This window comes from Urocitellus parryii, chromosome 8 (assembly GCF_045843805.1).
Source record: "Urocitellus parryii isolate mUroPar1 chromosome 8, mUroPar1.hap1, whole genome shotgun sequence".
NCBI classification, from domain to species: domain Eukaryota; kingdom Metazoa; phylum Chordata; class Mammalia; order Rodentia; family Sciuridae; genus Urocitellus; species Urocitellus parryii.
Window position 1 is genome coordinate 111163017 of NC_135538.1, and position 18048 is coordinate 111181064.

An 18048-nucleotide genomic window follows, 5' to 3' on the forward strand; every position below is an offset into this window, starting at 1 on the left:
CGCCGTGCACAAAAGTTAACTCAAAATGGATCAAGGAGCTTGATATTAAATCAGAGACACGGCATCTGATAGAAGAAAAAGTTGGTTATGATCTACACGCTGTGGGATCGGGCTCCAAATTCCTCAATAGGACACCCATAGCGCTAGAGTTAACAAATAGAATCAACAAATGGGACTTACTCAAACTAAAAAGTTTTTTCTCAGCAAAAGAAACAATAAGAGAGATAAATAGGGAGCCTACATCCTGGGAACAAATCTTTACTCCACACACTTCAGATAGAGCCCTAATAACCAGAATATACAAAGAACTCAAAAAATTAGACAATAAGATAACAAATAACCCAATCAATAAATGGGCCAAGGACCTGAACAGACACTTCTCAGAGGAGGACATACAATCAATCAACAAGTACATGAAAAAATGCTCACCATCGCTAGCAGTCAGAGAAATGCAAATCAAAACTACCCTAAGATACCATCTCACTCCAGTAAGACTGGCAGCCATTAGGAAGTCAAACAACAATAAGTGCTGGAGAGGATGCGGGGAAAAGGGCACTCTTGTTCATTGCTGGTGGGACTGCAAATTGGTGCAGCCAATTTGGAAAGCAGTATGGAGATTTCTCGGAAAGCTGGGAATGGAACCACCATTTGACCCAGCTATTCCCCTTCTCGGTCTATTCCCTAAAGCCCTAACAAGAGCATGCTACAGGGACACTGCTACATCGATGTTCATAGCAGCTCAATTCACGATAGCAAGACTGTGGAACCAGCCTAGATGCCCTTCAATAGATGAATGGATAAAAAAATGTGGCATTTATACACTATGGAGTATTACTCTGCATTAAAAAATGACAAAATTATAGAATTTGGAGGGAAATGGATGGCATTAGAGCAGATTATGCTAAGTGAAGCTAGTCAATCTTTAAAAAACAAATACCAAATGACTCCTTTGAGTGTAAACAAGGACAGGGTAGGGACGAAGAGCTTGAGAAGAATATTTACAGTAAACAGGGATGAGAGGTGGGAGGGAAAGGGAGTGAGAAGGGAAATCGCATGGAAATGGAAGGCGATCCTCAGGGTTATACAAAATGTCATATAAGAGGTAAGGAGGGGTAAGTCAAGAGAATACAAATGGAAGACATGATTTACAGTAGAAGGGGTAGAGAGAGAAAAGGGGAGGGGAGGGGAGGGGAGGGGAGGGGGGATAGTAGACAATAGGACGGACAGCAGAATACATCAGACACTAGAAAGGCAATATGTCAATCAATGGAAGGGTAACTGATGTGATACAGCAATTTGTATACGGGGTAAAAGCGGGAGTTCATAATCCACTTGAATCAAACCATGTAATATGATGTATTAAGAACTATGTAATGTTATGAACGACCAATAAAAAAAAAAAAGAAAAGGAAAGCTCTAAATTATCTCTACTTGCACAAGACATGATCACATATATAAAAAGTCTGAGAACCTCTGTTGGTTAGAGGGAAACCCAACTCCTATTCAGTCCCATTCAGTTGGCCAGTATCTACTGGAGGGATCTCGATAAGAGGGTTGTATCATCTACTAGCAGATAAGGTAGGTCAGAGGATTTCTTTGTGGCAGACTCCAAGGTAAAAATAGATTAGAGCTCCTTTTCTAGTTTTTAAGGCCTATCAGGAAAAGAGGCATGAGACAGTAACTGTTGGTGAAAACCCATAATAGATGTAGACACAACATTACAGAATTCAATAATGCTATTAAAAGGAATGAACAAGTTTAATAAAGTTGCAAGATGTAAGATCAATTTACAAAAGTCAAATGTATTTCTACACAACAGCAACGGCCAATCTGAAAATAAAATTCAAATATAAATTTTAGGACAAGCTCATCAATTTCTGAAAAGAAATTCAGACCAATCTTTCACTTTCAGCATTTTTAATATTTTATCCCATCACCTCTGGCCTACATGGATCCTAATGAGAAATCCACTGTTCATCTTACTGAGAACCTTGTATTTGATCAGTCACTCTCTCTTGCTCCCATCAAGATTCTCTTTGTTTATGGACAGACGGATCACGATGTGTCTAGGTTTGGATATTTTGTGTTTGTTCTACTTGGAATTTATCAAGCTTCTTGGATATATAGATTGATGATTTTCATTAAAATTTTAAGTTTTTGGTTATAATTTCTTTCAATATTCTCTCCTGTATTCTTTTAGGACTCCTATTATGGATGTGTTGGTCTCTGAATCCTCTGTTCCATTTTTCTTCATTTTTTTGTCCTTTCTGTTCCTGAGATTGGAAAATCTCAATTGACCTATCTTCAAACTCACTTATTCTTTCTTATACCAAGTCAAATTTGCTGTTAATTTTGGTTACTTTACTTTTCAATCCCATAATTTCTATTTGGTTCTTTTAAAATAAGTTACTTTTTCATTAATCAATTTAATGAGACATAATTTTCTTTTATTCCTTTAATTCCTTAAACATATTTCACTATTATTCTTTAAATATATTTATAGTAGCTAATTTAATTTTTACCTGCTAAAATAACATTTGGGCTTTCTCAAGGACTATTTCCATTTTATTTCCTGTATATGGGCAATAGTTCCTTATTCCTTTTTGTGTCTTGTAATTTTTTGTTGTTGTTGAAAACTGAGCATTTGTTATATATAACAAATGTCTATAGTGTATATATAGTACTATAGCAGTACCATATTATGACAGCCTTAGAAATCAGATTCCTATTCTCCCCAAGGTTTATTGTTGTTGTTAGGTGTTATTGTTGTTCTTCTGCCTGTTTATTTAGTGTCTGTTCCGGTTTAATTTTGTAAAGTCTATATCTGAATATGTCAGTGATTTTCAAAGCCCCTCATAGCCATCTTATTCCATGGATTTTTTTCTTTTAAGTTTTTGATCACCTTATTTACCTCTATGTTTGCCATGTGCAGCTTCTGAAATCTATGTGCAATTACTTTAGTGGTGAGTTAATGATTGAACAGGGATTTCTTTAAATGCCTTGAGCCATCAGTCTGTATCTCTGCCTTACCCCTTACTTCCAGCATGTGCAGAGTCTCAGGGATTTTCTCAAGTGTGTTCTGGACATGTCCATAGTCCTGAACGTATGTGTGTATGTGTGTGTGTGTGTGTGTGTGTGTGTCTCCTCTAAAGTCCTAAGCAACATGTCAGAGCTTTTCAAAGCACCTTACAGACATCTTATTTCACAGATTTTTCTTTTAAATGTTTGGTCACCTTCTTGTTGACCTTGATGGTATTGTAGCCTTAGGCAGCTTCGATGTTAGATATTTTCCATGGATTGTTCTCAACAAATAGCCTGGTGATAGAGTTGCTCATCCTGAGTAGCTCTGAGTCAGATTACAGACAAGTTTCATACTGTAAATGAAGCTTTTTCATGGAGCTGTGAGAAAGTTCAGAGATGAGCTTCTCCTAAAACTTATATTTGAATTTTATTTTCAGATTGGTCATTGCTGTTGTGTAGAAATACACTTGACTTCTGTAAATTGGTCTTGTATCTTGCAGCTTTATTAAACTTGTTTATTCCTTTGAATAGCATTATAGAATTCTGTAATGTTGTATCTACACCTATTACAGGTTTTCATCAACAGTTCCTGTCTCATGCCTCTTTTCCTGCTACAGTCACAGAGCTTAAAAGAGTTCTTTGGGGATAGGGTTTTGAGGAATTCCAAACCTGTTCTGCTCCCTGAAGTGATATTTAGGCTGTTGGTTTTCACAGCCCCTGTGGCTTTGAGGCTGTAGTTTTTCAAAGCTACCATGGAGCTGCGGAAAGAGGGCTGAGGATTTTCAAGCTAAAACTGTGGAGCCTGCTGTTCTACTGAGTTTCAGCTGTTTTTCTTAAATAAACATTCCTTGGATTATTGTGTACCTTTGGATAATTTCCAGGGTTCTGTTCTGAGAAAGTCGATTTTGACCATTTTTTCCACTGCTATCATTATTCTTGTGAAGGAACAGATTGTCAAAGGTTCTTACACCACCATTTCTATTTCTTTATTTTTTTCTCTAAGACGGATGAGACTAGAAGAAGATATAAACACCTGGGGCCCAATAAAGAATGGACACTCAATCCAAAGATTGAGTTGGGATGCAGGGCCTCTAGATAAAGGAACTAGAAATAAACTTTGCCTGTTGTCATTTCTTTATTTAATTTCATATTGTAGGGCTGGGGATGTGGCTCAAGCGGTAGCGCGCTCTCCTGGCATGCGTGCTGCCCGGGTTCGATCCTCAGCACCACATACCAACAAAGATGTTGTGTCCGCCGAGAACTAAAAAATAAAAAAAAAAAAAATTTCATATTGTAGCAATGTAATAAATGCGCATGGGAGTATCTAAAGGTAGAACCTCCATCCTTTTAATTTCATACAGTGTCTGTGAAACTGTGCCATGTAATTTTCCATCCCACAGCAGATGAGGTTAGGGAGAGCACATATTAGAGGCAGGTAGGCAGGAACAGTTGATAGTGAGAAAGAAGATGTAAGTATAAAAAAAGTAGACATAACAATCAGCAAGTACCAGTGGAGCATGCTGTAGTACTCACTTTCCAAAGGTCATATCTGTGTCAGAATGAAAGTGTTCATTTTTACTCCGTATTCATTACTTTTCAAGATAGTAATGCCTAATATATTTTAGAAATTTTTATATCCAGAATCAATAAAACATTTTAGGTCTGATACTAAAAGTTATAGACTTCATTTATATAGAGCATTTATGGCCAAGAAATACCATATATCCAAATGAGATTTGATAATGGGACATTTCTGTTTCGTTGGTGATAGATTCTCTTGAAGAGAAAGATTCTATAATCATCCACCTAAATGCATTACGGTAATTCCAACACCTTACAAGCTTAGAATTTCAACAGTCTACTATCTTCCTGTGAAGACAAATGAAAAAAAAAATGATTAAGTTTCTCAAAAGTAGAAAGGTGAACCACATAATAGTAATATCTCTTTTCTCCCTCCCTGTACTGAATCCTCTCAATTTGTAAGCATCAATATCACCTGCTTACAGAACAAAAGATGTATTAATTTGTTAACCATATTGTTAGGTGGTTAGTTGCATAAGATGCTATGAACCTATCTAACCACTTCATAAAAAGTCTTAGGCAACACCTGTGTGTTTTGAAGGGGAATTGTGATGACTGGTCGCTCGGCATGCAGCCGAGGTATAAAGAGGCCTAGAAAGAACTGTGAACAGGATCTCAGCAGCAGAGCAGGAGTGCCAACGTGAACTATGAGGAGTGATCACAGAGGAGTCATCTATTGAAAACAACCACTCACAATGTGGGTGACATTAGCCGACAGCATCATGGCTAGATTGATGAAAACATCTTGAGATCAAGGAGCCACATGTAACAAAAAATAAATAAATAAAAGGGAGTAAAGCTGCAAGAGTTTACTGTTCCATGTGGCCTAGAAAAAGACCCACTTTTGAAAGCCTGAAGCATGTCACGCACACTGTTCGAAGTGTCTTGTTATAGGTAGTGGTCTGCAGAGGCTGAGATGATCCAGGGCTCTTGAGACCTCCATCAATCAAGGGCTTTTTTTGCAGGGCTGAAGAACACGCATAGACCAGCATCTTCTTAAAAAAAGAGTCATTCCAAGATAGGAGAGGAGGGACATTCCTGGAGGATTTTCAGTTGGTGATGAGAGTTAAGTAGGGAATCACATTACAAGGTACATACTAGTAACCTGTGTGTATTCTAGTATCCTAGGAAGTGACCAGGTGAGGTAGCAGGCATCGGGTGGACAGTGGGCCAAATTACAAGTGTTATTTCCTCAGGATATTTTTTTCAACATATTCTTTGATTCAAGTCTAGCATACTAAAATACAAAGACAATATTTTAAGATAACTGGACTCTATGGGATCACATGTTCTTTCTTAGAGAAAAGGATCAATGTGCTGATATTGATGGATTAAAATGTAAAACATAGTCACATAATTAAATATTTCTGTAGGTATTTCTATAAATATCTTTTCCATAGAATCTAATAAGGTTGCTATTAGAATTCAAGTCATCTAATACAAATGCAGGTAGTCATTTTGGTATTAAAAGTGTGCTGTTTCTTCATTGCAGTGTGCTGGCAGGTTACAACGGTACCATCTTTGCATATGGACAAACGGGCAGTGGCAAGACATTCACTATCACAGGTGGGGCTGAGCGTTACAGTGACAGAGGCATTATCCCAAGGACGCTGTCATACATCTTTGAGCAGTTACAAAAGGTATAAAACTAAGTTCCTTTTGTATTTGATAGATTCAGCAGAAATTTACTGTGAACAGAAAAATTATTGTGATATTATATTATATCAAAATGAGAAAATATTTTTGTATAATAGCTCCAACCTTTACATTTGAAGCAAGGTTAAGATTTTGCTGGATAAGTAGAAATTAAGAATGTCCTTCTCATTAAAATACTGACACCTGAGCAAAAGATCAAAGGGAGTTCTTTCTGTTACAGTCACAGAGCTTAAAAGAGCAAATAATGCATCTTACCAATTAAAATCTTATATTCCACGTTAAGAAACTGAGGCATAGTGGTGCACGTCTGTATTCCCAGCGCTTGGGAAGCTGAGGCAGGAGGATCACAAGTTCCAAGTCAGCCTCATCAATTTAGTGAGGCCCCAAGCAAGACTCTGTCTCAAAATAAAATATAAAAAGGACTGGGGATGTGGCTCAAGTGTTTAAGTGCTCCTGGGTTCAATCCCTGGTACCAGAAAAAAAAAAAATGGAAGAAACTGAGAAATAGTCTTTTAACCAAGCAGACCTTTCTTCTAGCTACTAAAGCACTAAAAGGATAGTATAGTTCTTACTTTTTCCCAGAAAGAAGCCAAAGTAGTACACCAGAGTACAAATTCCATTGCAGTGAACATTATAGTTTTATAAAGAGTGTTCCCTGTCTCCCTCCTTTCCCCCGCCTCCCTCCCTCCTTCCTTCCTTCTCCAGAGATTGAACTCAGGGGCACTCAACCTCTGAGTCACATTTTATATTTTATTTAGAGACAGGGTCTCACTGAATTCTTAGCTCCTCGCCATTGCTGAAGCTGGCTTTGAACTCGTGATCCTCTTGCCTCAGCTGCCTGAGCTACTGGGATTACAGGTGTGCACCACTGTGCCCAGCATCCCTGTCTTTATTATGTCATTTATTGAGTTCCTCCAAGTGCCTTATACTTTATCATTATTTAATACAACATATAGTACAACTAACAACGTAAGTATCTTTATCCCCTTTTTATGGGAAAACTGAGCCTCCGTTTAAATATTTTTCTCTGGGTCCATCTTAGGAAGATCTGAGCTGGAGCTCATCTCCGGTCTATCTTACCATATTCTGTGCTTTTTGCCACTACATACACTCCTCTGTGGCTCAGACTGGCTTTATTTTATTGGTCATATTTAAGCAAATTCCCTACAATGAGTTATTTAGGTTCTGTGGGTTTAATTTTCTCCACTCTGAAGTAGGGATTGAATTGTACTAGAGAGTCCTCAGCATCCCTTCTAGTTCCCCAGTTCTTTGGTTGTATTAATTCTGTTTAGTAAATGTCCTAAGTAGGTCAATGTAACAGTCACTCCAAAATTTCTCTACTGTATGTTATTTGCATTTTGAATTGCAAAGATGTGAAGAAATTGCTGAGATCTGCATAATTCTAATTGCCAGCCATAAAGTAGCAATTATCCATTAGTTCAGCTCATCTCTTACTAGCTCAAGCATGCCAACTCTGCACGCCAGAAAACGTGGAAGAGAGAGAGTTCAGCATAGCGTGTATGCCGTATTTGAGATCCTTCTTTTCATTTACTCATTTATTTTTGACATTGACAATTTTGTTTTGTTCCCAGATTTCACAAACTGGGAATGTAGTTTCTAATAGTTTTTGTTGCTGTGGCCTAATCGGGAAGCCTGTTGTCTTGGAAAGATCACTGGTGTTGGAGCAGGCTGGAGAAAGTGCACTTATGACAGCATGTAGCTTAAGGTCCCCATTATATGGAGTGGCTGTGAGGGCTAGACAGATGGTATTTAAGATATTGTCCAGTTCCTAGCACACAGTATATACTCAGTACATGATAATTATTATATATTAGCACAGCCATTAATATTCATGTTAGTGCATGTGGCTGAACGATCCCTGACCAATTTCAGAGAACCCTTTGAAACTCAAAACAAATGAAGCCAATTTCCCTGATTAAATTAAACAGAATAAACAAACCCTCTACTAATGGAAAATAGTTTTCAACTTCTTTAAAATTTCATCTTTGGTTACTGAAATACAGTTCTAAAATCTAAATATCTCCCAAGTACTCAACATCTGTTAGGTTTAATGTTTTAGATCTGTTTGTCATTGGCATGGCTCTAAACCTCATTTTATTCTGAATGATCCTAAATAACTTCCTGGACTTGGAGAAAGCCTATCAGACCAATTTATAGCCAGGGCAACTCTTTGGAAATGGCCAGATTTTCACGATGGGGAACAGCAGATCCATTTATAATCACACTGGGCTGTGGTGAAATTAGTCAGGCAACTTAAAGTGTATCATGAAGTTTGTCTGCTTTATATGGCTGAGGAATGTGGACTGGTACTCAGAGGTCTTCAGCTAATTGCCTTTAGAGGAACTAAAGGCCAATGGAACTGTCTAGAATTTTTTTTAATTGTAGATGGACACAATATTTATTTTTATGTGGTGCTTAGGATTGAACCCAGTGTCTCACATGTCTTAGGCAAGTGCTCTATCACTGAGCTGTAGCCCCAGGCCTCTGTAGAATTCTTAAAGGAACATTTGACTTATGCAAAGTCTTTATTTCAAGATAAACTAGGAGTCCAGGGTATACTGGGTCCTGAAGTACCTGTGAGAGTGATAAGAACACTTTCTCACTGATTTTTTTTTTTCTTTTTGGTGTGGTGCTGGAGACAATCCAGGGCCTTGTGCATACGAGACAAGCACTCTACCAACTGAGCTATATCCCCAGTCCCATTTTCACTGATTAGAGAAGAAAATTGATTCCATTTATTTTAGAAATCACTGCTCATTATTTTTGAGCATTGTGAGTTTCAAACTTGTTTGGGGGCTGGAGACGAGGCTGTCTGTGGGACACATGTGTGTTATATTACAGTCTGGCAACCTAGACACTAAAAAGAAGTAATAAGGAAAGGTAGCTTGCCACAAAGCTCAATGAATTTTAAGTGTGTATTCCAATAAAAGTTCAGAAAATGCAGAAGCTGGAGGAGCCAAAGCCATTATCCCTATCATCTCAGAGCAGTAGACCTGCCATTTTCCTGACTTTTATGATTTATTCAACTCTCTGGAAGAAGATAATTTCTTCACTGAAAATGAACATATAAATTGTTCTCTTTGCATTTCTTTTCCATTCCTTTTATATTCACATACTGAATTCTTCATTTGGAGGCTTATGGACATAATAATTTAAAGTAGTATCCATGATAAGCTGGATCTAGTAGTATACGCCTGTAATCCCAGATACCCAAGAGGCTGAGGCAGGAGGATTGCAGGTTCAAGGCCAGCCTCAGCATCTTAGACTCTGTCTCAAAAATAAAATTGAAAAGGCCTGGAGGTGTAGCTCAGTGGTAGAGAACCCCTGGACTCAATCCCCAGTATCAAAAATAAAATAAAACAAAATCGGTGACAATGATATATCTGCAGTAACAATGGTCCTTTGGTTCCTGTGATGGTTAAGGATTTTTTGGTAGGATTTTAAGTATATAGCCTTATTTCTCCATCACAACAGTTCTGCAAGATCAGAGCTGTTATTCACTGATTAATTATCATGGTGAAATAATCAAGGATCACTCAGTTATAACTAGTAGATACAGTATTCAAACCCAGTTCTGTCTGATGCTAAGAGCTCAGAACTGTAAGATCTCAAACCATAATCTCTGGTACATTTCAGCTATATTCAGAAAAGTTTTAGAACAGGATCTCACAACATGGCTGAAGGATCTCTAGGGCCTTTATCATGCTCTGATAATCCTCCAGGGAGGAGCAGAGTGTTTATGATGACCATGGGACACTTTTTTCCAGGAGTATTTCATGGATTATTTTGGGAAACACTGAATTAGACTAACAGCCTTATAATCTGTCTCAGGTTGATAGTCTCTGAGACCTGTACTAAACCACGCTACGATGCAAACAATTATGTTGAAATAGTGCCTTGGACACTTTTTTCCAGGAGTATTTCATGGATTATTTTGGGAAACACTGAATTAGACTAACAGCCTTATAATCTGTCTCAGGTTGATAGTCTCTGAGACCTGTACTAAACCACCACGCTACGATGCAAACAATTATGTTGAAATAGTGCCTTCTCTAACACCGGGTACTAATGTAATCAATAGGCCATTTGTTAGAATAAGCACTGAAGTCACATCAGCTGGATTCCAGAACTTAGTTGAGAGAAATTTGTTTAGTAGGAATTCAATCCAAGTTGCCACCTTCACAGAACATCAGAACATGGAATTTTAGCTGTGGCTTGAATATAATATTCATGTGTTGGTTGAAAGTTACATTAATTTTTATGAATCATTTTGTTTATATCAGATGGTATATCTTTATTGGTATAGTGTGAGCCATTTTAGGACCAATGAGTCATACTAATTTTAAACTAAAGAATATGTAGGGATTCATCATCCACTTCCTCACTTTCATGTGTGTGAAAACCAAGGTCCGATAATGGTAGAAGTTCATAGCTGGTAGGACTGGGATTTCAGCTTTGGATTTACAGGCCACCTTTCCCTCCCTAGTCTCTGTGACTTTTTCTGTCTCCCTTTGAGCAACAGCTAGTAAATGGATTGTTCTTGTATGTGGTTGAGAATCAGGAAGGTCATCTGAGGCAAATCCTCTTACTGTCCACTATGACAGTTTTCTTGCCACAAGAATCAAATATATTCTCCCTTTATTAAAAACATAATAATATTTGCAGAAATAGAAGCATTTGTGATTTTGAAGGAACAAAGAGGAGGTACTCTCATTTTGATATTTCGATTGGAAAAATGTACTTGGAATTCCCTCAAGAGCTAAAAAATATTCCTGCCATATTCCACCTCAGAAGGAATGGGTCCTTTTTTTCTGTTAGCAGAGCTGAGACTAGGATCCGTTATCTTGACTTTTAGCTTAATTGCGTTGATAACTACATCATTACATTTTAGTAATGGCCACAGAAGCCACCTTTCTCTAACCCATAAACGAATATCCCTGATTTGCCCACTTGAGCCAGGAGAATTAACCCAACAAGCAAGGTATGAATTGTTAGTGTCCTCTCTTACCTGACTGATCTAAGCTATCTTCTGTCCTGGGGACTTAATTTCACTTTTATCTATTTATATCACCAGAAAAGTTTTCAAATATTACAAAAGTGTAAAAAAAGAATTATTATTAAAGATGGAAACTGTTTTGCTACTGAAGTTTTTGAACCAAAGAAATGATCTGTGCTTTTTTATGAATAGACTATTCATAGAACATAAGTGTGTATTTTCTTAGTAACTTTTTTTTTTTTTTGGTTTGGAAAGTAAAAAATGGTGTGTTATACAGTTCTGCAACCAAATTGGCTCATTGTATGTATACATCGACTTTTTATGTATAACGTGGAACCAATAAAAAATAACAGACTGAAGTTACTTGTAATCATGGGAGTTGACCATTAAAAAAAAAGAAAAGAAAAGAAAGAAAAAAGTTTCATGCATATGGTAACTGGCAACTTGAAAGTGTCACGAACTGAAAATGTAAACCACATAGAGTGAGTGCGAATGGGGGAAAAACTGTGAGGAAACTACATTGACAAATGTGTTCGTCTTCCTCTAAAATGAATTGTTATTTGTAGTCATTAAATCATGTCTTACTCTTTTTCAATCAGGACAGCAGCAAAATATATACAACACACATTTCCTACTTGGAAATCTACAATGAATGTGGTTATGATCTATTGGATCCAAGACATGAAGCCTCCAGATTGGAAGATTTGCCGTGAGTAGCAGAACAACAAAGGATAGGGGGAAATTATTTTCAGATGTTCCCTTCAATTGTTTTCTTTGAAACTTTATATGTTTCTGGTCTCAATCATAATTAGCAAATACTGGATAACAGAATCTTTTTGCAATATAATGGATATTTTTTTCAGTTATGACAAATGGACAGTAGTGATGGGAACTAAAATAGCTTGAAACTTATTTCTTGGGAAAATCTCTATTGGAGCTGGTGTGAGACAGGGCAGTGATGGGTGTCTGAGAGTGGGTACTTAGAAGATTGATGGGATGTGACAGTGCTACTTTACTCCTGCCACATGAAACCCTTTTATTCCTCTAATCGTGGCCTGCTTCTGAAGAAGGATTCAAATTGGAGTTCAAGCAGCAACAAGCGAATCTGAAAGACAGAAAATAACATTTTAAGTTTCTGTCCAAATGGCTTCTCTACTTTCATTAATGTTAACATTGATAATCATTTGATCTGATTGGCAGTTGCAGACTGAAATAGAGAGTTCTCAGAGCCTATCTATTAATACTGCAAGTTACAAGCTTTTACATAATATTGCTCAATGCTTCTTTGGTATCTGCCTAAATTAGACATATTAGTCAGTAACATTAATGTGTCACAAACTTTTGTCCAGATATCATCATGTATCAGAAGTTGTCTACAACCAAGGAAATCTATTTTAATATTCATATTAAATATTCTAACACAATTTGGAATACATATTAATTCTCTATAAAAAGATTACCAACCATATGATTATTTTAATTTGCAAAAAATCTAGGAATAAATATTAAAATAATTACAATATAAATTATTTTACTGTTGTATAGAATTGAAAGAGTATAAGGATTCTATTCTTCCATTAATGTTGGTCAAGAGTTTTTGCATATCATCTCTTTCACATTTGCAGTATTCATAAAAGGGAATTAGGAAAGGAAATTATTGTTTGTATTTTAAATATTTGTATAAGAATTTGAAGAAAGAAGAGATTAGTGACTCATGGCCTTTAAAGAACTATTAGAATAACCAGGAGTGGTGGTACCTGCCTGTAATCTCAGGGACTCAGGAGGCTGAGGCATGAGGATTGCAAGTTCAAGGCCAGCCTCAGTAACTTAGGGAGACCTTATCTCAAAAAAATAAAAAGGGCTGGGATGTAGCTCAGTGGTATAGAACCCTTGGGTTCAATCCTCAGTACCAAAAAACAAAAAGTGACAATAACAAAAACCTAGTAGAATAAAGTTTAAAGTTTACACAAAAGGGTAAAACGTCTTACGCAAGAAGGATAGGAAGGATAACATTTGACGTGAAGGTGTGGTAGGAAAGGCTATGAGTTGAGAAGTGCTGTGGTCTGAATGTTTGTCCACCCCAAATTCGAATGTTAAGACCCAGTCACATTGTGATGGTAGTAGGAGATGTTGAGGATGTGAGGTGTGATTAGGTCACTGGGACCTAGCCATGGACCACCGTGATCTTGGATTTCTAGCCTCTTCTGTGACAAATAAATGTACATTGTTCAGAATCTTCCTACTTAACGATATTTCGTTATAGCAGCCCAAATGGACTAAAAACAAGGTGTCATTCAAAATAAATCTTTAGAAAGGCCAATGGAAGCCAGTTTTGGCAAGGAATTGAATAACAGGTTTTTAGTTTAAGATTGATCTTTATTCTAATTGATTTCTTAATTAACTTTCTAGTCTCCAGTCTGATCTATATTCCTTGAGACTAAATTGTGTTTAAATTTGCTTCCAACAAGTTATAGCTATACCTAACACCTCGAAGGCTGTTTATAATCCAGGAATGAAGACTTTGTTTATTATGAACACAAAGGAGGAGAAAGAAACCAGAGAAATGTGAAAAAAAGAAATAAATTGATTACACTCAATACCTTGAATTTTACTAAATTTGAAAAGAAAGGAAGAGGAGGACAGGAAGGGAAAGGAAAAGCAGGGGGATCATGAACTGAAGTCGAATTTTAGGTCACTGGGATGTTTGACAAATTTAGGTTACATGCATGTTTGATGAATTTGTTGGGATGAACCCAATTACTATGAATAACTATAAAGCTCTAAGTTTTAAAAATGCACAAAAAAAAAACAAGAAAGGAAGAAAGGTGAATAACAGAAGGTTATTTTGCAAATTGAGGAGATAAAGCCCAAAGAGATATGACTTACCAGAGCTCCAGAATTAATTGGTTAGTAGGAGAACAAGGGTAAAAGAAACCAGATATTCATTCACTTTCATGTCAGAGTAACAAAAATGACTGTGGAAATTAAGGAGTCAACTAAAAAAGGAGATTTCCATCAGAAAATTTGATTGGGTGATGGTGACAAATTTTGTACATATAACTTTGGTGTCAAGAATACCATACTCAATGTTTATACTTATAATTCCTCCGAGGTAGGAAGCATGCCTTACTTGATTTGATAATTTTCTCACTGCCTAATTAAGTCCTTAATAGTTTTTTAAATTATCTGTTAAATTAAAACTATGAATTTGAGAAGATGAGAGAGGAAAGGGAGAAGAATAGCACCTGAGTTCTATTCATCTCAACCTAATTGACATGATTAGGTATAGCCAAACTATGGGAAGAACCAGGAATGAGAAAAGTCTGTTGGACTCTAAGATAGGCAACATAATAAAAAGAGTACTTGGTTAGAAATTAGGAAATTTGAGTTGTAGTCTCAGCTGTGATCTTAAGTAAATTCTTTCTTTTTTCTGCATTCCTCTTTGTCTAAAAGATGTGGATATTGGATTAAATAATATTTTGCAACCTTCTAACTTCCAATGTCTAGAGTTCAAGGATTGGTGACCTTCATAGTACAGGATTTATTTGGTGATCTTTCTCTATTTCACAGAAGAATAAGAAGTGGTTTAGAGATTTTCTAATGCTCTCCTTCTAGAAACAAGCAATGGCAGTACCTTAATCCACTCTGTGTCCTCTGCATACCTCAGCATGCTTGAAATTCAGTATTTGTTCTCAGTTTGGGTCAGATTGTCTCTATAGAGCTTGCTAGCTTTGTTTCTTAAACTACTGTCTTTCTTAGTAGCTTTGTCCTTGTATTGGACAATTGCTGTAACTGTCTTGGATTAAAAGTATGCACTATTAATTTGGTTTCACACACTCTTGAACTGGACACGCTCTAACTCTGAAATCCTATCAGTCTGGTCTGCTGGCTTCATTGTTGTGAGCTGAAATGTCCCAAACACTCTGAATGCCTTCCAAAAATAGTAGACAAAATGTTTGTTGACCTTGGTTCCCTCCCCTTGCAATTATCTATTTGAGGGACAATGGCAATATACACGTTTGATCCCTTCAGCATTTTAATACCAGGCTTAACCATCTAAAATTGCTGCATTCCTACACTAGGCTTACCCATGTAAAATTAAACCCAACTTCAGTTTGGTATTGCACAACAGTAGCCATCAATAATAGCTTCCTTACCATTGATCAACACAGCTTTCTCACATATCACCTGCTAGATGTTCACGTATACTCTGCCTTTTCTTTTCATTTTTTTACATTCTAATAATTTCTACCTCTCTGCTATTGCAGAAGTTTTTGCGTATAAATTGCCTATAGATTTTTTTATATATGATGCCAGAGCACCAGACTAAAGTCAATTGCTTTTTTGCAAATGTTGCTTTAGTCATTTAATTCAGGTGTGTTTCCCAGAAAATATGGGAAACACACCTGAATTAGCAACCAAAAGTGATTAGCCCAAGACTCAACCAAGATGAACTATATAACTGAATAGTTTATAACTATTAGAGAAATTGAATCTGTAATTTAAAAACTCCCAAAAAGAAATCTCCATATCAAGATAATCTAAGAGACTTCTGCCAAACACTTTAAAAACTATTTTACACAGTCTTTTTCAAGAAATAGAAATGAGAGGGGCTAGGGTTATATCTCAGTGGTAGAGCATTTGCCTAGTATGTGTGAGGCCATGGGTTTAATCCAAATCACCAAAACAAAAAACAAAAAACAAACCCCCCCAAAAGCAAACGAGCAACAACAATAGTAAAAGACTACAGACTAATGTCTCACAAACATAGGCTCAGAAGTTCTTAACAAATTATTGGCAGTTGACTTCAACAATGTATGAAATGAATTATATAACATTAGCAAGTATAATTTATTAAGGATTACAAAGCTACTTCAATGTAACCTACCACATCCACAGGTAAATAAGAAAAATCACATAAAGTAAAAACATTTGATACCCATTTATGATAGAAATCTCAAAAAGTTAGAATAGAGAAGCATCACCTCAACTTGGTAAGAGCATCTACAAAAATCTTACAGCTAATGTCATATGTAATGATGAAAGACTGAATGTTGTCCCCTAAGATCAGGAACAATGAAAGAATATTCACTTTTAACACACTTATTCAACATAGGCTGGAAATACTAGCCATTGCAATAAAGTAAGAATAATAACTAAAAGTCATGCATATGGAATGGAAGAAATAAAACTATCCCTATATGAAAATGATATGATTATCTACATATAATTTTCCAAAGAATTTATAATCTCTTCTGAAAAAAAAAATCAAAGGGAATCCTTTTTAACTCATTCATTGAGGCCCATATTACCTAAATTCTGAAAAAAAACCAGATATAAATACATTTGAAAAGAAGAAAACTATAGATTAGTATCTATTATGAACAGAGATGCAAAAATTTTCAACAAATTATTAGCAAGTCAAATCTAATAATATACCAAAAGAATTTTATACCATAATCAAGTGGGATTTATTGAATATATGCAAAATTATTCAACACTCAAAAATCAATCAAAGTAATTCATTGTGTCAATAGACTAAGGAAGAAAAATCATATGGTTGTATCAATAGATGCAAAGATAAAATTCAGTATGCATTTGTGATAAATACTGTGAATAGAAGGAGATTTTCCTAATTTGATAAAGAATATCTACAAGTCATCTACAGCTAACAACATCCTTAATGGCAAAAATCTAGAGATTTCCCTTTAAGATCCAGTACAAGGCAAGGATATCAATCTCATCACTCCTAGTAACATTTTACTGAAGTCCTACCTAATTCAATAAGACAAGAAAATGAAATAAAGAATACTAGGAAGGAAAAAATACAACTGTCTTTGTTCACTAATTATACTGTATACATAGAGTATAACAAAATTTGACCAAAAAGAAAATCCTTAAATAAGTATTATAGCAAGGTTTCAGAACACAAAGTTAATGAGTGTATCAAAGTCAATTTATTTCTTATACAACCATAATAAATAATTGGAATTTGAAGTCTGAAACACAATGCCATTTATATTAGCAGCAAAAATAAAATATGTAGGTATGACTATGTCAAAACACGCCCAAGATCTATATGAGGAAAACTATAGAACTCTAATGAAATAAATTGGCAAAGATAAAGGATTTCCCTTGTTCCTGAATAAGAAGAGTCAATATAGTTAAGATATAAAGTCTTTCTAACCTGATTTATAGGTGAAATATGGATCAATTCAATACCAAAAAACATTCCTGGCAAGAAATTTTGTGGATATCAACAAACTGATTATAAAGTTTATATGGAAAGGCAAAAGGCCCATAATAACCAGCACAATACCCAAGAAAAATAAAAGAGTCAAAGCACAGATACTATTTATCTTAAAGACATGCTGTAGAGCTTAATAATCAAGGCAATGAGTGTGATATTGGCAAAAATATTAGCAAATACATCAATAGAACAAAATAGAGAGTCCATAAATAGCCCCATGCAAACATAGTCAACTGGTTTTTGACAAAGGAGCTAAGACAATCCAATGAAAAAGAATCTCTTCTACAAATGGTACTGGAACAACTGGACAAACATGTATAAAATAATGAATATAGACATAGACCTTATACCTCTAAGAAAAATTAACTTGAAATGAGCCATAGACCTAAATGTACAAAGCAAAACTATAAGTCTTATGAAGATAACATAAAAAAAAATCTAGGTGACCTTGGGTTTGGCAATGAATATTGTGGATATAATATCAAAAGCATGACCCATGAAAGAAAAAATAATAAGTTGGACT

General features: G+C 35.8%; 1 protein-coding gene across 1 annotated transcript in view; it reads left to right on the forward strand.

The window, feature by feature from the left end:
• Kif6 (kinesin family member 6) overlaps nucleotides 1–18048 on the forward strand; it is a 417840-nt gene that overhangs the window by 80900 nt on the left and 318892 nt on the right. The window contains exons 4-5 of the mRNA XM_077801497.1: nucleotides 6095–6242; nucleotides 11875–11984. Coding sequence (XP_077657623.1) covers nucleotides 6095–6242; nucleotides 11875–11984 — 258 coding nt within the window. The remainder of the gene's footprint in view (nucleotides 1–6094; nucleotides 6243–11874; nucleotides 11985–18048) is intronic.